The 21,590-nt window shown below is 37.1% G+C and overlaps 1 protein-coding gene across 2 annotated transcripts in view; it reads right to left on the bottom strand.

The window, feature by feature from the left end:
- Window positions 1–731: 731 nt before the first annotated feature.
- The window catches only part of PLCXD3 (phosphatidylinositol specific phospholipase C X domain containing 3), a 220,053-nt gene continuing 199,194 nt past the window's right edge, over window positions 732–21,590 (bottom strand). The window contains exons 1-2 of one of the 2 annotated variants that reach the window (XR_012472533.1): window positions 10,979–11,059; window positions 899–982 (exon numbers count right to left, since the gene is read on the bottom strand). Coding sequence is in view for 1 of the 2 variants with exons in the window: in XM_074207228.1 (XP_074063329.1) it covers window positions 826–982 (157 nt within the window). In the remaining variant the exon portion in view is untranslated. Of the gene's footprint in view, window positions 983–10,978; window positions 11,060–21,590 lie in introns of those variants that run through there. The other variant, XM_074207228.1, reaches the window with a different exon arrangement.

The raw sequence follows: 21,590 nt of genomic DNA, 5'->3' as shown, positions 1-21,590 counted from the left end.
CATTTCCAGGCAATGGCAAGACAGGCATTATTTTTAAAGGGATTCCCTAGATATAAATTAACTCTCCCTCTCCTTATTATTATTATTTTTTGCTGTGGAATTGGCACTCAGGTTTTTGTCAGAAGAAGTTCTGACTCTATATATATATAGCTGCCTTAAATAGAAATACTGCATATCCTGTTCCTTACACACACATACGCACACACACACACACACACACACACACACACACACACACACACACCCCAATGGTTATGGTGTCTAGGTTTACTGATGCTAGAAATATTTTTAATGCATATTTTCTATTGAGTCAAAACTGGGGACTATGTCTGGCCAGTCATCTAACTACAAAATTGGGCAAACCTTTTATATTTTATTAAGTTTCTGAAAGCCAGTAAGTTACATCTAACTGAATCAATCTCATTTCAGGTCTACAATTGTTGCATGCTGCCTTTGATAGATGGAGGAGGCATGATGGGTGAAGCATGGATCTTAATCTTAAAAGTAGAAAATGCAATTAAACAGACACTCATAAATATAAGTCACAGCAATTAATTTTGATAAACATTGAACTGGTCTTTTCTATCCCTAACACTAGATACAAGAATAGACTTGGTTTTTCAAATGGAAACATGGAATATTTATAGAGGTGCAGATCATGAGAGTCACTGAAAAAAATTTATTTTCTTCCCCCTTTTCCCACCCGCCCTAAGCCCTAAACACTTCCAAGATTCAGTGGCATAGGAAGATCAATATTTTCTAAGATAATACGCCTACTACAATTGGTCTTCTCTATTTTACTCAAGGCCATTTCCAACAGTATTATCAAGTTGTGTCTGCTTCTCCTTCCTCAAGGACGTAGTTGAGTTTGATGACCGTGCTGATAAAATCCCCAAGTTCTACAAAATCAGCAGTGACGATGTTGATGCCACTCTCTCCAGGTTTCTGAGTCCGGACCCAGTGCATCATGGCTGGGAGAGCTCTAACGAGGAAACAAAAAAAGAAGTTACACAGGGAAGAAGAGAATGAGAGAGACAGACAGATAGAGAGACAGACATATTTGACTGTAATTCCTAGTCTGTATTCATGGTCAACAAAGTGGGTTTCTGTGTACATACAGTTCAATCATGGTTACTGAAAGTAAAAGAAGTGGAAAAGGAAATCATTAAACCAGTGACTCTATAGTGGTAGGCTGTATACATTTTACAAGGGACAAACAGGTCCTGGGAAACAGATGAAATTTTGAAGGGACTTTGGAAAATATAGAAGTAAAAGCTATGTGGGAATTAGGGGATGCTGCTGGCCTTTGCCATATAGGCAGCTAGACAGCAATTGCTTCACTATTCTAAAGTATAATAGAAAGATTTTCATTGGTGACTTAGTGTTTAACAGTCCCACTGGGGCCAAAGAACACCTAGCCTGGAGGGTTCAAAAGACAACCAGGTGGCATAATGTATAGAATGCTGGAATCTGAGGATAGAATCTGCAATAAGGAGAAACCAAGGCACAAATTTTCAAGTATGATGAATTTATTAGCAAGGATTGCAATTGCTAATAAAAAGGAATTCAAGGATCCTCCATAGCCAAGTATACCTTGGGCAGCCAGAGTAGACTTTTTTATATAGTAAAAAGATAATAGGTTATTTGAAGTAAAAAATAATTCTGTGATGAAAACTAAACTATGCCTGTAATTGGTCTATAGCAGAACTAAAAGGTGGGTTTACATTTGACTTGACTCACAAAAGAGAATCTCTAGGAAATGGGACAATGGGAAAACAGAGAGATAGACAACATCCTCTGGAAAGTCCCATGCTTAGGCATCCTCCCTAACCCAGAGAGGTCCAATATTAGGCAAAACATTCTATGACCAGGTTGACTCATACGCCTTTTCTCTCTCTTCTCCAATTCTAGGGTGAGACAAATTTGAGTCGAGGCTGTAACCCAGAGGAACAGGGGAGTTAAACTCTTACAAACTCTATTACTAAGGTCTATACAATAAAATCTGATCCATAAGCATTTATTCCAGTGATTAGATATGATTCTCAATTATTAAATAAAATAAAGTAGGATATTAATTTTCTATTTCACAGAATTCAAGAAGACCTGAGTTCAAATCCTGTTTCAGAAACTTGCTAGCTGTGTGTGACTCTAGACAGAACCCTTAACTAGTTTCCACTTCTGTAAAGTGAGAGAGTTGGATTTGATCAAATCTATGGTTCCTATCTAACTCTAAATCTAAGACCCATTGTGCTTTCACAGACTTAGTGAGTCTTCTACCTTGAGAAGGCTGAACTAGTTGAGATTTGACTAGAAGGGAGACAAGAAAAGGTAAGCATTCTAAACACAGGAACCAAAATCGTTATCATCTATGTATCTATAACTATATCTTCTTACTTGGTCGTAGGATGACTAACAGCAGCCCTTCTAAGATACTCTTTTTTTTTAAGGGTTTTTCCAAGGCAAATGGCATTAAGTGGCTTGCCCAAGGCCACACAACTAAGTAATTGTTAAATGTCTGAGGTCAAATTTGAATTCAGGTACTCCTGACTCCAGGGCTCATGCTCTATTCCCTGTGCCACCCAGCAGCACCCTAAGATTCTCTTTCTTTCAAGGATAAGGCTTTCAGGGGAATTTAATAGACTTGGGCTGTGACCTGGACAGCAACAGTCTGAGGGATTTTTCATAGGAAAATGATGATTAGTTCCAGCTGATCAACCTGCCAAATAAAGTTCCCTAGGAAGACTATCTGTTGATCACTTCTCATGCCAATCTACATGGAAGCATCTTCAAAAGAGGATCACTACACAACCATTGCTAGTTTCTCTCTTTCTAGCTCTGTAGAAATGACTATTTCTCCAAAAGATCACAAGGGAATGAGGGTCAGACAAATTCTCCCATGTTTGCAGAAATCCGAAAGGATTTCTGTCTGTAGACCAGTTTAGGCCACTTCAATTTCCAATATGCTCACCAGAGGACCAAAACAAAGTATGGGAAAGAAGAGGTATTAGACTGACACTAAACTGAAGGTCTACAGAGCCCTTGTGTAGACCTCATTGCTATATGCCTGTAAAACCTGGACAATCTATCAGTGCCATGTCAGGAAACTGAAACACTTCCATTTAAATTGTCTGAGAAAGACTTTGAAGATCACATGGCAAGAGAAGATTCCAGACACTGAGGTCCTTTCTTACCTAAACTGCCTATCATTCAAATGTTACTTCAGAGAGTACAACTAAAATGGGCTGGACATGCGTTGGCATGTCAGATGTATGCTTGTCAAAAAATACCCAACTATTTTATGTAGAACTCACGTAAGGCAAGCACTCACATGGGGGTCAGAAGATGCGATATAGAGACACCCTGAAGTCTCATTGAAGAACTTTAGAATCGATTGTACAACATGGGAGACACTGACATAGGACTGCCTAGCATGGCATGCCCTCATCAGTGAGGGGGCCGCACTCGATGAGGAAGGCAAAATTGAAGCAGCCCAAAGGAAACATGACATGTGTAAACTTAGAGGAGGCATCCAAGTGTTCACATGGATTATTTGTGCCTGAGATCATATTGGTCTGATCAGCCACAGTCAGACACACTGTAATTTGTCTCAAACATAGTGAAGTCATTTTGGTCTTCCATAAAGAAGGTCAAGAACTAACTAACCAGAAGACCAAGTTATTGCCTCCATTTCACATACAGAACATACAAAGGCAAAATACTGAATTTGACAATAGTTCCCTGAAATCTCCCAGTAAACTTTGAAAGGTTTTCCATAGAATCTCCTTTCCTGGTTCTTTTTTTCATTCTTGGATAATGCCCTAATTTCAGTGATTTTTTGCTTTCTCTATATATTCCATTGGTTCACTGCAAAAGCTCAGCTTTACCCTAGATCACACCAGGTTGCTTTCATTGTTAATGAGTTCATCTCACAGTCTCTGTCTAATTGAATAAATATTCTCCCTTTGTGTTCCAGAGGGCATTAGCTTCTATCCTTACCCCATCCCCTTTCCTTTTCACATTCCCTGGAGCATGACTTTAACTAGGTTGCCAGTGAAGAGATCAAAAATATCCCTAATATACAAGAAGGATTCCTCTGTACATGTGTTATGTGAAGTAGAATCTCATCTTCCATAACATTCAACTGAGCATTTTTTATTGTCTCAAGTTGTTTAAAAGTTTCTCCAATAAACCTCTAGTGTTTCCAACAATGATAAACATTCCTCAAGGTCAGGGAAGATCATAGGATTTAGAACTGAAAGGAGGTAGGGAGGTCATGAGCAAGCTGAGGTCCCTCGAAGGTGAAGTAGTCTGCTGGAATGAACAAGATAATATTTTTTTGAAAATCATAAATCTTTATATAAATTTTAGCTCCTATTATAATTGACTGAGATCACATAGGAAGTACTTCCTATTGATTTACTAAGTAAGGTCAAGTCAACTAAAAAAAATGTTCTAAACACTGGTGATAAAAATACAGACAAAAAGATAGTCCCTTCCCTTAAGGAACTTACATTCTAGTGGAGGAAAACAACACATAAAAATTAAAAAAAAATTTTCTGGGGATAGCTTAAAAAAGATAAACATTTTCCTGAGGTTCATCTGTCTCTTGCTTTGAGTCATGACCATTCCATTTGACTGGCAAACTGGGTTTATCCAGTAATTCAAGATATACAGAATGTGGGAGGGAAGGGGAGAGGTAGGAGCAGTCTGAAGGAGATATTTTTAACTTTAATTGGAGTATGGGGTAAAATTGAGCTTTTGAAGTGGGCCAATGGAATATATAGAGAAAGCAAAAACTCACTGAAATGGGTCATTTTCCAAGAATGAAAAATAAGAACAAGAAAGGGAAATTCTATGGAAAACTTTTTAAAAATTTACTGGGAGATTTTAGTGAACTATTGTCAAGTAAAAAGGGAGAGGGACACCAATGGCAAAGTCCAGAAGGTGAAATATGACTGATCTGGGTCTTCTTCAAAATAGATTTCCTGGAAAGAACCCACCAGTGGAAGAGGAGAGGTTCATACTCATATCTTTTCATTTGAAATATGGTATTCTTTCCACTAATCCAAATTCTTAATTAAGATTGTATAATTCTATTATAATTTTCCTCCAAAGACCTTTCTCTTATTGTTAATATTAAATACATGTCAAATGTTAATAACTCAATTAAACACTTACTGGAGTTTAATACCTAACTGAATGTTCTGTATTAAAAAAAAGGTTGGAGCAAGTTCTCCCAGAATCTAAGATAAATATCTTCTTAGGGGTTATTTGTCTCTTTCTTTATGTCACAACCATTACATTTGAGTGGCAAACTGGGTTTATCCAGTGATTTGAGATATACAGAGTGTGTGCGTGGGGAGTAGTAATTTGAAGAAAGTATTTTAAACTTTCATTGGAGTATTCCTATCACTCTCTCCATTCAGAGAAATATTCAATGACCTGAGAAATAGGCAAAAGCAAACAATCTGTTTGGCATATGCCATTTCCACAAAGTAATATTAATTACCAAATGAGAAAAAAGAGGATTAACAAACACAGATATTTTCATTTTCTGGGGATAGCTAAAAATTAAATGTAAATAGAAAAAAAATCCTTATAGACGTAGAATCACTTTTCTATTTTAAAATATAACACATTTCTTAAGATCAAGAAACTAGAAATAAAAGAACAAACTTTTCCTCCCTTCCCCAATTTTAGATGAGAATTTGAAGCAGGACATAGAATAATAAAAAGTGGGCATATATACAGTGTATGACTGTGGGCATGCAACTGGGAGGGGGGAAATAAAATTGAGTGAATATGAGAATGACTGGACTTTACACACATATAGACACCAATTTGACTTTTGTGGGGAGAGAGGGAAGGAAAGGAAGAGTGAAAAAAAGGGAAAGAGGGAAAGAGAGAGAGAGCGAGAGAGAGCTTGTTTGTTTTTGACAGATGACTGTTGTTTGAAAAAAGCTTTACAGAATTCAGATCAAGGTGAAGAGGCAACAGAAAGGATGGACTTATACTCATAGAACCTCATATCACTTCCTTCTTTGGAATTTACTATATATATGGACTTGGACAAACCATTTATCCTCTCTAGGTCTGTTTCCTCACTTATAAAATGAGGCATTGGACTGGATAACCTCTGAGGACACTTCCAGTTCAAAATCTATGATCTTATGACTACTTTCATCTAGAACATGGGGATTCATTAAAGATTTCATCTTTCTTGACTCTGAGTAACATTCATACCAATCTTACCCTTTTAGATCTCTGTAGTTCTATTGTCTTAGATCTCAGACACATGGCACATTAAAGTCTTTACAGACATATGTAACCCATCTGAATATCTGTAACTATATCTACTTATAGTAAATATTTTTTTTGATGAGGTAATGGGTTTAAGTGTCTTGCCCAAGGTTACACAGTAAGTATTAAATGTCTCAGGCTGGATTTGAACTCAGGTCCTTCTGACTTCCATTCTATTCATTGTACCATTGTACCACCTACCTATCCTGACTTTAGGGCTAGAGATAGCCAAAATTAAAATGAATTCTTAGGGAGACAGAAGTACATATATTTATAATATATTGTCCAATTTATCTTAAGAACTATGTAGTTTGGCTACCATAAATTCAGGCTTTAATTACATTTTACCTATCCTCAGAAAGTCTTTCTTGAGGTTATTCCCTTTTACATGTTTTCTCTCTCTCTCTCTCTCTCTCTCTCTCTCTCTCTCTCTCTCTCTCTCTCTATTTTGCAAGCTGCTAACATTAATATTCCTGATTCACAGACTTGATAATGTATCTTCCTTGCTAAAGAAAACCAAAAAATGAAAACACCTACAGTGGTTCTCCAGTGGATATGGATGAACCATCAAACATTTGATTTGATATTCAGAATTCAGAAGAAGGGGATATGATCAGCAATGTCTTAATGCTGCGGGGAGGACTAGGGGTCCAGGATGAAGAAGGAAAAAAGATTTGTTAACTGGATGACGATGATGACTTATGAGAGAGGTGCTATAATGGAATAATTAATGGGAATGAAAGCCAGATTAAAGAGGCAAGAAAGGGAAAACACTGAGCATAGTATCTTTTCTAAGAAGTTTAACAGCAAAGGAAATGGAAAAAAATGCAACTGTCATTGGTTGGAACAGAGAGGTTGAACAAAGGCTTTTTTTCTTTAAAGAATTGGGAAACTGGGGCGGCTAGGTGGCATAGTGGATAAAGCACCGGCCTTGGAGTCAGGAGTACCTGGGTTCAAATGCGGTCTCAGACACTTAATAATTACCTAGCTGTGTGGCCTTGGGCAACCCACTTAACCCCGTTTGCTTTGCAAAAACCTAAAAAACAAAACAAAACAACAACAACAAAAAAAAGAATTGGGAAACCAAAGCATTTTTGTTGGTAGATACCAAGGAGCCAATAGAGAGATATAGTTTGAAGAATCATGGGAGGGGGAAAAGCACTCCATTTTGAGCCGAAGTACCTGGGTTCAAATCACTGCTCTTCCAGGTGAGCAAATCACTTAGCACTTAACCTTCCTGGGACTCAGATTTCTCATTTGTAAAATGAGGACTTTGGAATTTATGACCTTGAAGGTCTTTTTTTCAGTTCTTGATTTATAATACTACAATGGTGTGGGGTCTAAATAAACTGCAAAAAAAAACAACGAAATGGAAAGGGGAATAGCAAAATGAAATGTAATCAAGGATGTAGTCAGAAAAAAAGGAGCTTTAGGAAATGGAGTGATTCTTCTTCTCTGAAACTATAAGAAAGAAAGCATGAGTGATGGTATCAAAAGTATTTTTAAACTTTGTTCAGTTAATATTATACAAATGTAAAGTGATGGTACTTTGTGTTGTGTGTCCAGTTCTTGCTATTCTTCATTCTCTTTAGAAATAGACTCCTCACTTTCACTTCAAAGAAGCAAAAACAAACGAGAAAGTCAAGTCAGATCTCTGCTACTCAGAGACTGTTAAGAATGATGCGAAGTATGAATACTTACCATATAGGATTAGAAGATATAAATGTTCCTAAGTCCCTATAATTATTTGGAGTTGATATGCAAGTCCCTGTATTTGCTTGTGTTTGACAAGTAAATAGTGTGCTGAAGCTTCTGCACTTAGGAAAACAGAGCCTCCCCCTGACCATTTTCTTTGCATGGAAACCAATCAAGCTTTAATTCTTGGTTTCTTTCATTATCCTCATTTAAAGAAGAGTATTTTAATTCCACTTAGTCCTACTCAAATTTCAGTATAACCACTCCTCCACTCCCCAAACCTTGGTAAATAACAAACACTTCTCTCCTTTTCCTGGAAACTGTTTTGATCTGTGCTAATGATTCTGTGAAGTTAGAATCCCTTGGGCTGCATTGCCTGAAATTCCTATTTCCTCACAGAGAGCTTAGTTTTTGTATCTAAGAAGTTCTTTTTTGGATTCAGAGTATTACTTTCTAATGTCTCATGTGCCTTCATCCAATTTTCAATCCATCTCAAGAGACCAGGTTTCTAAGTGGGGTCCTGGAACTTGAACATACCTTGAGACATAATAAAGAGGTGTTTAATCAATTCCCTTTGGAGGTTGGGTAGTAGCATTTTCTTCAAACCTACTTACAAGGTAATTCTTGAGCAACCGAGGATTGTGTGGTATTTGAGCTCATATAATAATGGAATATCATCATTGAAACACATTATTGTGCTCCTCCAACTTTTTAAATACTGATATTCTACCAGTGCTGTTGTATGATTAGAAGCCGTGGAATAGTGCAGTAAGTAACTAAAAATTTGTAGTTGACGATCACCCAAAAGTCAAAAGAAACTCATGGTGGGAGTAAACAGATTTTAATACATTATGAACAAGAAGCTACAAAGGAGAAGAGTAAAGAACCATTAAAGAAATTCTCAGTTGAAAAATATATTCAGTTTGTCATGTGGAATAAATAAAAGATGAACACTGGACAATCTTTGGGTTCCATTGCTACCCTCCTGATGTCGAGAAGATGAGGAAGGCCCTGAAAATGTAGAACATCAAATTATGATACAATATGGAGCAGAGCTGCATAGAATGGGTAGGTATGAGGAGTGGCTATGAGCTACAGTTAAAGGAGGGAATAGTCACATATAAGTGATCATGGTTCTATTTGAGAACTTGAGTATGTACTCACTTCTTGAGAGAGTTGATGAACTCAAGATGCAGAATAAGAGATGCATTTTTATACATGGCCACTGTGGGAATTTATCTTGTGAGCTATACATATTTATATTATTATAAGAGTTTTGTTTGTCTTTTTGCACTGATTGTGAGTGAATAGATGGGAGGATGGGCAAAAAATGACAGGCTTAGGCAGGAAAAAAACCCAGATCAGTAAAATAAAAGAAAGACAAGAGGGACATTGAAGAATATATTATATATACACATACTTGCATACATAGATATGAATATAGAGATAGACCATTCAAAAAAAAAGAAGGAAGATCAAAGAGAAGTACAAAGAGGACAACTTTGAAAGCTAGACTGAATTTATTATATTTTTTTAAAAAACACAAGCTGTAAAGAATTAAGATCTTCATTTTCATGTATAATACCTTCTGCTGCCCTGCCCCCCCCCATTCCTGCTATGTATATAGAAGTTTCCATTTCACTATGTGTCTGGTAAATCTAAATAAAAAAGATTTTGACACTTTCTTCTTGCCCAACTATGTTGAATTTGTTCTATCAATTCTTTCAATCCTGTATTTGTGGTATCTTATTAGCCTCAATATAAATGCAAGATTGGTCTTATCAGAATGAGGAAAAACTGAGTCTCTAAAATCAATGAAGTTAATGAACTAATCAGGCTAGTTCAAAACCCCCAATTTGGTTGATATTTTTAAAGAGTTTGACTATAATAATCAAAGATTCAGTTGTAAATATAGAAATATCCCTCATCCAAATTGTAGCAATTTTGGAGGAGAGGGTAATCTATGTATATTTTGAATAGGATGAAGTATTATACCTATTTAATACATTTATGTTTTTTTTTACTACAGTTTCCTTTGGCAAAATGTATTAAGTGCATAAGACATCATCAAGATGGTCAGTGAGAAGTTGCTAAGACTGTGAAATTCTACTGTGAACCTTGGCCTGCAATCATCACTCATAAAACTACTAATGCTTTGGATTTGTGAACATTTCTTCATAATCTTCCTACATCTTTCCATTTCTTGCTCTGTTGGAGATTCTGTTTGGTAGGGAAACTGGCAAAACTGTACCATTTGTGGGGCATCTAGGTGCCACAGTGAGTAGAGCACTGGCCCTGGAGTCAGGAGGACTTGAGTTCAACTCTGACCTCAGACACTTACTAATTAAGTAAGCTGTGTGACCTTGGGCAAGTTACTTAACTCCACTGCCTTGCAAAAACCTAAAAAAAAAACTGTACCATCTGCAGTCTTGAATTATTTCTCCTGGTAAGCAAATATAATACAATATACTATAATTGATTTAACACTGGATATGGATTCAAAAGATTTGGATTCAAGTTTCAGCTCTGCTGCTTGCTATCTATATATAGCAGCCTTCTCATTTGTAAAATGTAGGATTTGAACTAAGAGTAGTGGTTCTCAAATTTTTTGAGCTCAGGACTCCTTTATATTCTTAAAAATTATTGAATAATCCCCAAAGAGCTTTTATTTATGTGGGTTGGATCTATTGCTATCTATCATATTAGGAATGAAATCATCTTAATATTGTTATGAAATTGATCTTGACATTGTGGATCCCCTCAACAGGTCTCAGGATCCTTCACTTTACAATTACAGGACCAGATGATCTCTAAGTCCCTCCTCACTCTAAATCCAAGGCAATTAGATGGCACAGTGGATAAATGCCAAGTCTCAAGTTGAGTCAAGAAGATTCATCTTCCTGAGTTCAAATCCAAGCTCAGACACTTACTAGTTGTGTGACCCCAGGCGAGTCACTTAACCCTGTTTGATTCAGTTTCTCACCTGTAAAAGGAGGTAGAGAAGGAAATGACAACCACTCCAGTATCTCTGCCAAGAAAACCCAGATGGGGTCACAAAGAGTGGAACATGATGGAAATGACAAAACAATAGCAAAGTTCTGAATCTATGATCTTCTTGTTGTTAAACTCAATAATTTTGAAGATTTTTAAAAAATGAAATCAATCAAGCAAATCCCATATGCAGATTTTCAGATGGGTCAGTATATTTTCAAATGGACTTGCTTTAATAGATGAATAATAACAAATTCTATGAATGTAGTCTAGTAATACTTCAAAGAGCTGGACTTTCATTGGTGGGTATTCCCTCTACCAATACAGATTCCACCCACTCACGCCTTAGCTGTGGTATTTATGAATTACCAGGGCTAAAAACATCCATTGCCTGGTGGCCTGGCCTTCTGGAAATATCTCCTCAAATTTAGTTAGCCTGGTCCTTAGATGGTAGAAAATTCATTATTACATCTAATCTCATGTCCTTTCCAGTTCTGCAGGAGCTATCAGAGTTTAAGAGAGTTGAATTTGCTATCTTATGGTTCCAGCTGCATCTGTGGGAAGGTATTAGTTAATTGAAGAACTTAGTGAGAGAGATTAATATTACCAACAACAATCATACTATTCCAAGGTCACTTATTAGCCTGTGCATTGGTGTCAAATTCACATTCAAGAAAGTATATGCCAATATTTCATGTTGCAGGTTGAAATGGGAAAAATATTTCTCCCATCATTGGCATGAGCAGGTCTAAACAGCTGTGGATGAAAAGAGGGTTGTTTCTCAGGGTCATTTACATCGAATGCATTCGATTTTCCCTAAAGTGTTCCTCTTATTGAATGAGATGAAATTTCCATATTAATCTATTAATTTTTTACAAAACTCTTTAAGGCTCTTAGGGAACAAAAATACTATGTTCAGGTTCCTTTAAGAGTCTTTGTCAATCTGCACAATTCAGATACAGATCATAAACCTTCTTTTCCCTCAACAATTGATCCTCTCAGAACCATTTTTTATTTAAACATAGCCTGATTTTTTTAAGTAAGGAAGAAAAAAAAAATGGAAATACAAGCTTGTCCAAGATTTGCAAACAGTACAAATGTTGCAGTGGGACATCTGCTTCTACAGGCTACAAATAGGCTATGATTTTCAGAATCAGCTTAGGTAATGAAAACACCACAGAAGCCAGGGTTTCCACAGAAAAGATGCTGCTAATCTAGGCCAAAGTCTCTTCCTCATCCAGAAAACAGCAGGGTTCAACAGCACTAAATAAGTCCTGATTGATGCCTAATGCAAGAAATGATTTTACATTTTGCTGATTTTCTTTTTTTCTTGAAGTAATGGGTTTTGGGAAATTTAGTTTTTCAGAATAAATGTAAAATCAAGTTTTAATGGCCATGCTGAAGATTTTAGATTTGATTGCTACCGAAAAAATAAGACCATCCATCTCCCAAGGTTTAGATTTTTTATTCACCTGAAGGAAAAAACTAATGTAACTGTTTGGGTATAACATAGGAAGTAATTACAGACACCAAATAAATCATCCAATGTCTGATTTCTCCCCACTTCCAGCTGAGTATAAGAGAAATTATATCTTCTATTTCCTTCTGATAGTCTCTATTCAATTACATTCAAGAAGCATTTGTCAAGCCCCTGGCAACATGAACATGGGAAGCTGCAGTAAAGCCTAGAGTACGAAGGCTAGAGTAAAACAGTTCCTGCTTTCAAGGAGCTTACATTTTACTGGGAGTGGAGGGGGAGAACCAATATGCTCACAGGTAAGCAAACTGTGCTGTGCTCTGTGTGTGTGTGTGTGTGTGTGTGTGTGTGTGTGTGTGTGTATGTGTAAGAGATGGATAGAGATAGAAAGAGAGAAGAAAGAGGGGAGAGAGAGAGGAGAGGGGGTAGGGAGGGAGAGAGACAGAGAGAGAGAGTGACAGAGAGATGGATAGATAGAGATAGAGAGAGAAGAAAGAGAAAGAGAGAGATGTGGATAGTAGAGATAGAAAGAGAGAGAAAAGAAAGAGAAGGGGGAGAGGGAGAGGGAGAGGGAGAGGGAGAGGGAGAGGGAGAGGGAGAGGGAGAGGGAGAGGGAGAGGGGGAGAGAGAGAGAGAGAGAACAAGAAGAGAGAAAAAGAGAGAGCAAGAGTGTGTGTGTGTGTGTGTGTGCGTGTGTGTGTAACAGATAGATAGAGATAAAAAAAAGGGAGAGAGAGAAAAGAGAAGAGAGAGAGAAAAAAGAGAGAAAGCAAGGGGAAAGCACCATATTGGAGTCAGAAAGGCTCATCTTCATGAATTCAAATCCAACCTCAGATACTAAGTGTGAGACCCTGGGTAAGTCAATTAATCCTGTTATCTATATATATGTATATGCGTATCTATGTATGTATTGATGCATGTTCACACATGTATGTTTGTGCATATGTATGTGTGTGCTTGCTACATATGCATGTAGCCTATGTGTGTGTAATAAAAACCAAAGCAATCACCTACAAGAGGACAGGGAATACCAATAACAAGAGGTAAGAGTTCTTGGAAATGGCACATAAGCTGGGACTTTTAGGAAACTAGAGGCAGAAGGGAAGGTAAAGCATTTCAGACATAGGGACCAGTTTGTACAAAGGCCTGAGGATGGAGATGGAATATTGTATATAAAGACCAACAAGTGAGCAGAACTTGAAGTTTGTGAGTGGATGTAATATCTAAGCAGTTTTGAAAAAGGTTAGAGCCAAATTATAACAAGTTTAAATACCAAACAGAAAAGTTTGTATTTTATCCTCAAGGTAAGAGAAAGTCAATGAAACTTCTTGAGCTAGATGGTGAAATGGTCAAGGGCATGCCTAATTTGTGGTAAAAATAGAAAGTATACTGGACAAATAGTCAGGAGATCATTTACTTGCTTTGTGACTTTGGGTAAAATTCCTTCAGAATTATGATTTATAATGTAAAATATAATTACTGTGAGGTACATGGTCTCAATTACCACCTATTAAATGGGAATCATAGTACTTTCCCCCCTAGCTGGTTTACTAGATCTATCCTCATTATTTGTAAATTTTGTATCTGTAAAGTCACTGAATAACTAAAATTTATTTATAACCCCCAAACCAGTATCTGTGGAGTTTTCACAATCATTTACAGGCAGGCACACATCACAGGAAACTTGGAGTGGCCAATGTGCACATTCTCAGCTAAGACTGAACAAGGCAGTAGATTCTCTGCCTTCTTTGTTTCACTTCACATATGGTAAACAAGTGTTCATTTCAAAATGTATTTAATGTCACATTTTTTCTCATTCTTGTGGTTTTTTGGTTGATTCTTTTGCTATCTAAAATAACTCCTAATGTGGAGTATTGTCTGGTGTTTCAAGAAGGTTCCTATGTGTCTGATAGTGAAACACGAGTGACCCCTAAACTTTGTTTTGACATGAGCTCAGTGTTAATGAAACAACAAGACAGGGGTCCAGAAAAAAAGAGAGAGGAAACTGTGGGTTCTGTATGTGAGGCAGCTTTCTGGAAGTGTTAAAGTAAATGTTAGGACCAGAAGCTCACAAAAAGCTCAACTTATGTTTCCCCCAGAAGCAATTCATTAATTCCAACTTTATAGAACATAACAATCACAAATGTTGAGAATCAATTCATAAGGGAATAGGAAAGATCAAATCAATAAGGCATGCAGAAAAATACAAAATATTATATGAATTCAGGGTGTTTAAAAATATTCAGCTGAGATAACAGTTAATAAATGTCTTTAAGGAGTTCTGAAAGTCTTTAGGAGAACACTTTGAAGAATCCTATGGCAGTGGCAGTTGTTCTAGAGAATACTCCAGCTTAAGGTAGTACTAGTCACTTCCTAAGGGCACACCTGACCCTATTGACTCATTAAAAAATCTTGAATTCTACCAGGAATTATTGCTAATAGGAAAATGCACTGAATTAAAAGTCAGGAGACTCAAGCTTTCAACCCAATTCTGTTCCCAAATGAGCATATTAGCTTGGACATGTCATTTACTCATTTGGGGCATTCATTCATTTCCTTATATGTAGAATAAAGGCATCAAATTAAATGATCTCCAACTCGAATATTCCACCATTCCTTTCATGGACCAAATGATAGTGGAATATGTAGAAGTTGTCTTGGGGAGGTGACTAATTTTTCTCCTCCTCCAAAGCATGTGAAACAGTCAAAGCAGGAGGAAAAAAAAACAAACTTTCATTTACTAGATAATGTTGACAAGGAAACTATTTTGCTGATGTTGAGGGAAAAAGAATATAAAAACATTAAAAAATCCATTTTCAATTAAAGAAAGGGCAATACACATCACAAAACAAATGGCACTGAGATTTCATTGAACCCATAGTGTCCTCTGGCTCTATGTGATGCTGAGTGAATGTTTCTGTCTGAGTCAGAAGTCCTGCCAGGGTGTCAGAATTGAAATAGGAGCATCATTCTAATGGGATGCACCCTGTGGTGAAGGATCTCTTCCCTTCTGCTGCCTCCTTAAGGCTAGCAGGATTATATTCTGAACAAAGGAACCCTTTGCTGACATTTCTTAGGTCATTTCAGTTTTGTCCAAAATTTGTGATCCTATTTAGAGTTTTCTTGGCAAAGATACTGAAGTGATTTGCCATCTCCTTTTCCAGTTCATGTTATAGATGAGGAAACTGAGGAAAATAAAGTAAAGTGGCTTGCACAGAATCACTCATAAATGTCTGAGATGAGATTTGAATTCAGGTCCTACTCTGCATTCTCCTTCAGGATATTCAACCTCAATGCAATGAATACCCTAGAGAAGAGACAGAAGATTCTACTGACTCAAATTCCATAATAGAGAGTAATTCTTTCCATGTTGTCACCTCCCAGAAGCAGTAGCCCAACATATATGCTGGGGAAAGGAAGAAGGACTGCAATAGTTGAACTATTATGGACTATTATTATTATTACCTGCTAGTGGGTCTGCTTGCTACAAGTGTTCCCCCATTCTTATCTATCCTCCATTCAGCCCCCCAGGTAGAGGCTTTCCTAAAGATTTTATATAGCTCCATAAGGGCTATAAAATAGAGGTTTGCCTCTTATTCAGTTGATTCCCACTCGTGGACCAGTCTTCCTCTTGGTGGGGGGATTGGCAAGGATACTGCAGTGGTTGTCTTTTCCTTCTCCAATGTCTAAAGGTATTCGGAAGTTAAGTGAGTTGCTCAGGGTCACACAGCTAGTAAATATTTGAGGTCAGATTTGAACTTTGGTCTTCCTGACTCTAAGCTTTATTCATTATATCATCTAAAAATCACCCTACTTCAAAGTCAGTGGGTACCTTGGGTAATTACCTGAGTAAATTATAGCAAACAGTTTCAGGAAATGTAAGGTTAAGGCTAAGTGTTTAATGGTGGGGGGAGTCAGTCTGGCATGGAGAGAGACAGTTCAGAGTCAGGAGCACATGGATTCAAGATTCACTTTTGATACATTTCTTAGCAAGTTATTTAACTTCATAGTGACCCCAAACAACTCTCTAAGGTCACAGACTGCATAAAAAGTTTTAACCTGAATTGGTAGAAAAAAGTTCATTATTCCCTAGATCAAGAAAATAACCTCTTATATATGTATGTATGTATGTATGTATATGTGTGTGTGTGTGTGTACATAGTTACACACACACACACACACATACATTCATTTATCTATCTACCTATCTACTTATCCATAACCTGCATTAGGAGAGGGAATTACTGAGAGATGACTACATCAACAAATTCACAGGAATATCGTGTGTGTGTGTGTGTGTGTGTGTGTGTGTGTGTGTGTGTGTGTGATATTTAAAAATTGGGAAGCCAAAGCTCATAGTTTCATTGGTATTGGTAACACATGGAACACCATTCTTTCTGAAGAATTTAAAATGAGGGGCAGTTAGGTGGCTCAGTGGATAGAGCACCAGATCTGAAATCAGGAGAACCTGGGCTCAAAATTCTGTCTCAGATTCTTACTAGTTATGGGACCCTGGGGCAAGTCACTTGATCCTGATTGCCTCGGGGGGGGGGGGGGCTTGAGAAAGAGGGAAATAGAGAAGTGCATGGTAGATATGATTAGATTGCAACTTGTAACCCTTGAAGAATTCCAAAGAACAAGGATAAGGGATATCATCAAGGAATTGGAGGACAGTAGGAAGAGAAGGGGAATTGTCAAAGGGTAAAACTGAAGGATGACAGATACATAGACAAAGTACCTCACTGAGACTTTGTGATACTGGGAGAACGTAAAAAAGTCTCCTGGTGTATTGGGTGGACTAAGGCAAACTTTCGAAGGGCATAGACAAGAATCTAATAGAATAGTCAGGCACAGATGAGTTGCATCTGTACTATTAGAGGGAACTTCCAAATTGATAAGATCACAAAACTATTTGAATATTTAATTATTCAGATTCATGAATTCTTTTTACAAAGGCTCCTTTGTCTCACTCTTATTAGGGATCTGCTATAGTTTCTGCTCTTCCTGCCTATCACCTTCAGTTTTAGGTCAATTTTGTGGAAACATAGCCACCTAGGAACAGAAGAAGGGGACTGGGTAATTTGGTTGTCAGAAAGTGATGCAATAATCCATTTTTAGCACAAAAAATTGGGACTTTTAATATCTAGACAATTACATTATTGTTTAGTTGTTTCAGTTGTGTCAAACTCTTCATGACCTCATTTGGGGTTTTCTTAGTAGAGATAGTGGAGTAATCTGACATTTCCTTTTCCGGGTCATTTTATAATGAGAAAACTGAGACAAAAAGGGTTAAATGACTTGTGTAGGGTCTAAAATTTGATATATTTCTAAGGTCCGATTTGAACTCAGAAGGGTGAGTCTTCCTGACTCCAGGTCTGGCATTCTTTCCACTCTAGCTGCCTCAGACAATCATGGACTCTGTTAATTCTCTTTGTTTTGTTGTTACTGTTTTTTCACTTCTAAAATGTAGCCCTGAGGCACATAAACATTGAAAGTAGTTCCTCTGTTTGTCTGAGAATGGTCACAACTTTTCCACATTTCCCATCTCCAGGATGGATGCTGGCAAAACTGTTCCTCATACATTATGCTAAGATGCCAAACTTTGGCTCCTTTATTTATAAACAAAGACAGCATAGACTTATCTCAACCTTCTGCTGAGATTTTCCCTCTGCATAAATTTAAGCTATGAATAATGTACAGGAATCTCATAAAACCTAACCAAATTCCAAAGAAAACCACATTATTACCACCTTCAACAAGGATGTTTCTCAATTAATGGATCATAGTTTGTCAGATCCAGAAAGTACAATTAAGTCTTGTTCCATCCTTTCATTTTACACAGAGGAGAATACTGAGACTCACAGAACTGGAGTGACTCAAATCTCCTAATTTGTTTAAAAATGTTTTGTTTTGCTTTTTCCCCACTGCATAATGCTTATTGTCTCTGATACTGCATAACTGAAGCCAAATGATTTTTATATGTATCAATTTCACTTCAAAAATGGTAATTTAATTTTACCCTTGCTTGAACATATCCTTCCTTTCACTGTATTATCTTTTTCCAGGGGAGGCAGGTAAATTGAGTTGCAAGAATTAAGGATTCCTATTTGGGATCATTAAACTTTTTGTTGTAGTTGTTGTTTTGATGGGGTGGTGATGGCAATGGAGTTAAGTGATTTGCCCAAGGTCACATAACTAATAAGTATGAAGTCTGAGTCTGAATCTGAATTTGAACTAAGGTCCTTCTGACTCCAGAGTCGGTGTTCTATCCACTGGACCATCTAGCTGCACCAATTTGTAGACTTTTAGTAAAAATTTTGATGAATAGTATTTCATTTGAATTGGTTTCTTTTCTTATTCTGTGTATCTTATTTTATTATTCCACAAAGGGGTGGAGGCTTGGACAATCATTGTTAGAGCCATAATGCAGTTCTGGGAAATCTGCTTTCCTGGGAGGCCTTCTAATGTTTCTGCCTCTTGTGTTTCCTTATTCTATTTTATCTCTAAGAAAAATCTTGTGCTTTCACTATTCTCCCATAGATTTTTTTTGGGGGGGGTGGAAGAGGGATTTAAGTGCTTTGTAAATGATACACATCTAATAAATACAAACTATTATTATGATTAGCCTCACAACTGCTGCATTTCTAAAGTCTCTCTCTGCTTTAAAAGACTCTGTTTCTATGATTTTATTTTATCTTATTTTTTTTAGGTTTTTGCAAGGCATATGGGGTTAAGTGGCTTGCCGAAGGTCACACAGCTAGGTAATTTTTAAGTGTCTGAGGCCGAATTTCAACTGAGGTCCTCCTGACTCCAAGGATAGTGCTCTATCCATTGTGCTACCTAGCTTCCCCTGTTTCTATGATTTTAAATCAGAGGATCATCACCTGGGCTCTAGATACAGTCAAGATTTTCCATGAATAGACTGCAGGGGTTGCAGTGGAAAAAGGCAAATAATAAAAATTACATATTTTTTTCAATTATTTTTAACTGAAATTGAGCCTTTCCTTCCATTATGATTCAAAAAAAACCCACGTTATTTTGAGGATGAGTTGATAAACTGTACCAGATCACCAAAAGGTCACATGTGATATTAAAAGGTTAAGAATCCCTTGTTTTCTAGATGGAGGTAAAGTCACCCATCTACACTGAACATCATAAAGAAAGAACCCAGGACATCATGAGGGACCACTGAGATTATGAAGCAGTGCTGAGGGAAAGACTAGCACAGAGTCTAGCCTGGAGTCAGGAAGATTCACCTCCTTCCTGTGTTCAAATCTGGCCTCAGACATTTATTAACTGTGACCCTGGATAAGTCACATAACCTTGTTTGCCTCAGTCCCTCATTTGTAAAATGAGCTGGAGAGGGAAACTGTAAACTGCTCCAGTATCTTTACAAGGAAAACTCCAAATGGGGTCACAGAATTAGACAAGACTAAAGCTGACTGAATAACAAGTCCAGAAGAATGCCTGGGAGCAAGAGTAGAGGGGATTGTGGGGATGATCCAGAATGAGAAATTCCTTTGAAAGGCTAAGCAAGTGATACCTTCTAGGACATTGTCATCATTTATAAGTAAAGCAATGGAGTTCAGGGCAGGGAGTTGGGGGAAGAGGGGTAGAGTTCAATGTGACCGCTCAGAGGTTAATGGCCTAATTGAGAAAGGTAGAGTTGAGGTCTTATAGGCCTAGAACAGATTTCATGGTTGCAGAAAGGGAGGAGAGGTGAAGAGTAAGGATAGTATCAAAAATAAAGAACAGTAATATAACTGGGCAACCTAAAAATCCCTCTGGAATGTAAAAACATCTTGAATGAAGGGGAATGTGCCATTTATATTGGGTAAACAATTCATGCATCTTTGTTCAATACATGCTCAAATAGTATTGCTTTAATACTGATTAGTTAGGTGTTGGGTTAGTGAGGTATTAGAGAAAATCAATGAGCAGAGGGGTGACTGTAGATAAATTCATTTTTAAGTTCATTTGCAACATGATATCCTGGATGCAACATTGAGCTTTAAAGTCAAATCTTGTCTTAGCTACTTTGTAATGTGCAGTCCTGGAAAAGCTACAACCTGTCTTCATCTTACTTCTTCATTTGTAGAAATGAAGTGGGTGTGTGTGTGTGTGTGTGTGTGGCTAGAAAGGCCCTCAAAGATTCTAAATCAATGATTCTATGATCATTAATTAAGAACTTACTATGTTAGAGGAATTACAAAGATAGCTGACATGGTCCGTGCCCTCAGATTTGTGATCTAAATGCAGAAAGCTGACATCTCATCTTTTTAAACAAAATCTTGCAAGAGGTACAGTTAGTCACACCTGCATTTGAGCAAATTGTACATTTCTGTATAGAGAACTGTCTCCTGTGCTCTCCCAGCAGGATCTCTATAAGATAATTGGGTGGCACAATTTCATTCAGGAAATGAGGCTACCAGCAATCACCACTGTTTTGTCCCAATATCTCTGACTATGACAGTTTTATACATGGCTGCACACTGTACCCTTGGAAATGGATACTATGATATTTTGAAATGACTTAATTAAATAGATAATATATTGAAAAATCGAATACACTGCATAGGCAGCAAAGCAAATTAGTTTCACCAACTACTTTAAGATTGTAAAATAACTTTAATCCTGTCTCAATTCCCCTACCTTTGAATCAGAAGGACAAAGCATCATTTTGCTTTCAAATAAAACCAAATTTGAATTTTAAAGGTCCTTCACTGTTATATCTTACAAATTGGACTTTCTGGTTGATTTTACCCAGTGGCTAAGAATTGGAAATCAAAGGGATTCCCATTAATTGGGAATGACTAGACAGCTATGGAATATCCATTGGAATAATGGAATCTTATTGTACTATAAGAAATAATAAGTAGGATGATTTCAGGAAAAACATGGAAAGACTTACATGAATTGATGCATAGGAAAGTGAACAGAACCAAGATATATGCTATGCACAGTGGCAATATCGTTCATTGAAGAAATGTGAATGACTTAATTATTCTCAGCAATGAAATGTCAAAGGAATAATAATGAAGCATACTATCAACCTCCAGAAAAAGAACTATTAATTGAATACAAACTGAAGCATGGTATTTTTTACACTCTTTCATCTTTTTCTTTT

The sequence above is a fragment of the Macrotis lagotis genome, chromosome X (genome assembly GCF_037893015.1).
Source record: "Macrotis lagotis isolate mMagLag1 chromosome X, bilby.v1.9.chrom.fasta, whole genome shotgun sequence".
In the NCBI taxonomy this organism is placed as follows: domain Eukaryota; kingdom Metazoa; phylum Chordata; class Mammalia; order Peramelemorphia; family Peramelidae; genus Macrotis; species Macrotis lagotis.
The sequence above is the reverse complement of the archived record's forward strand: the minus strand, read 5'-3'. Positions and strand labels throughout refer to the sequence as shown.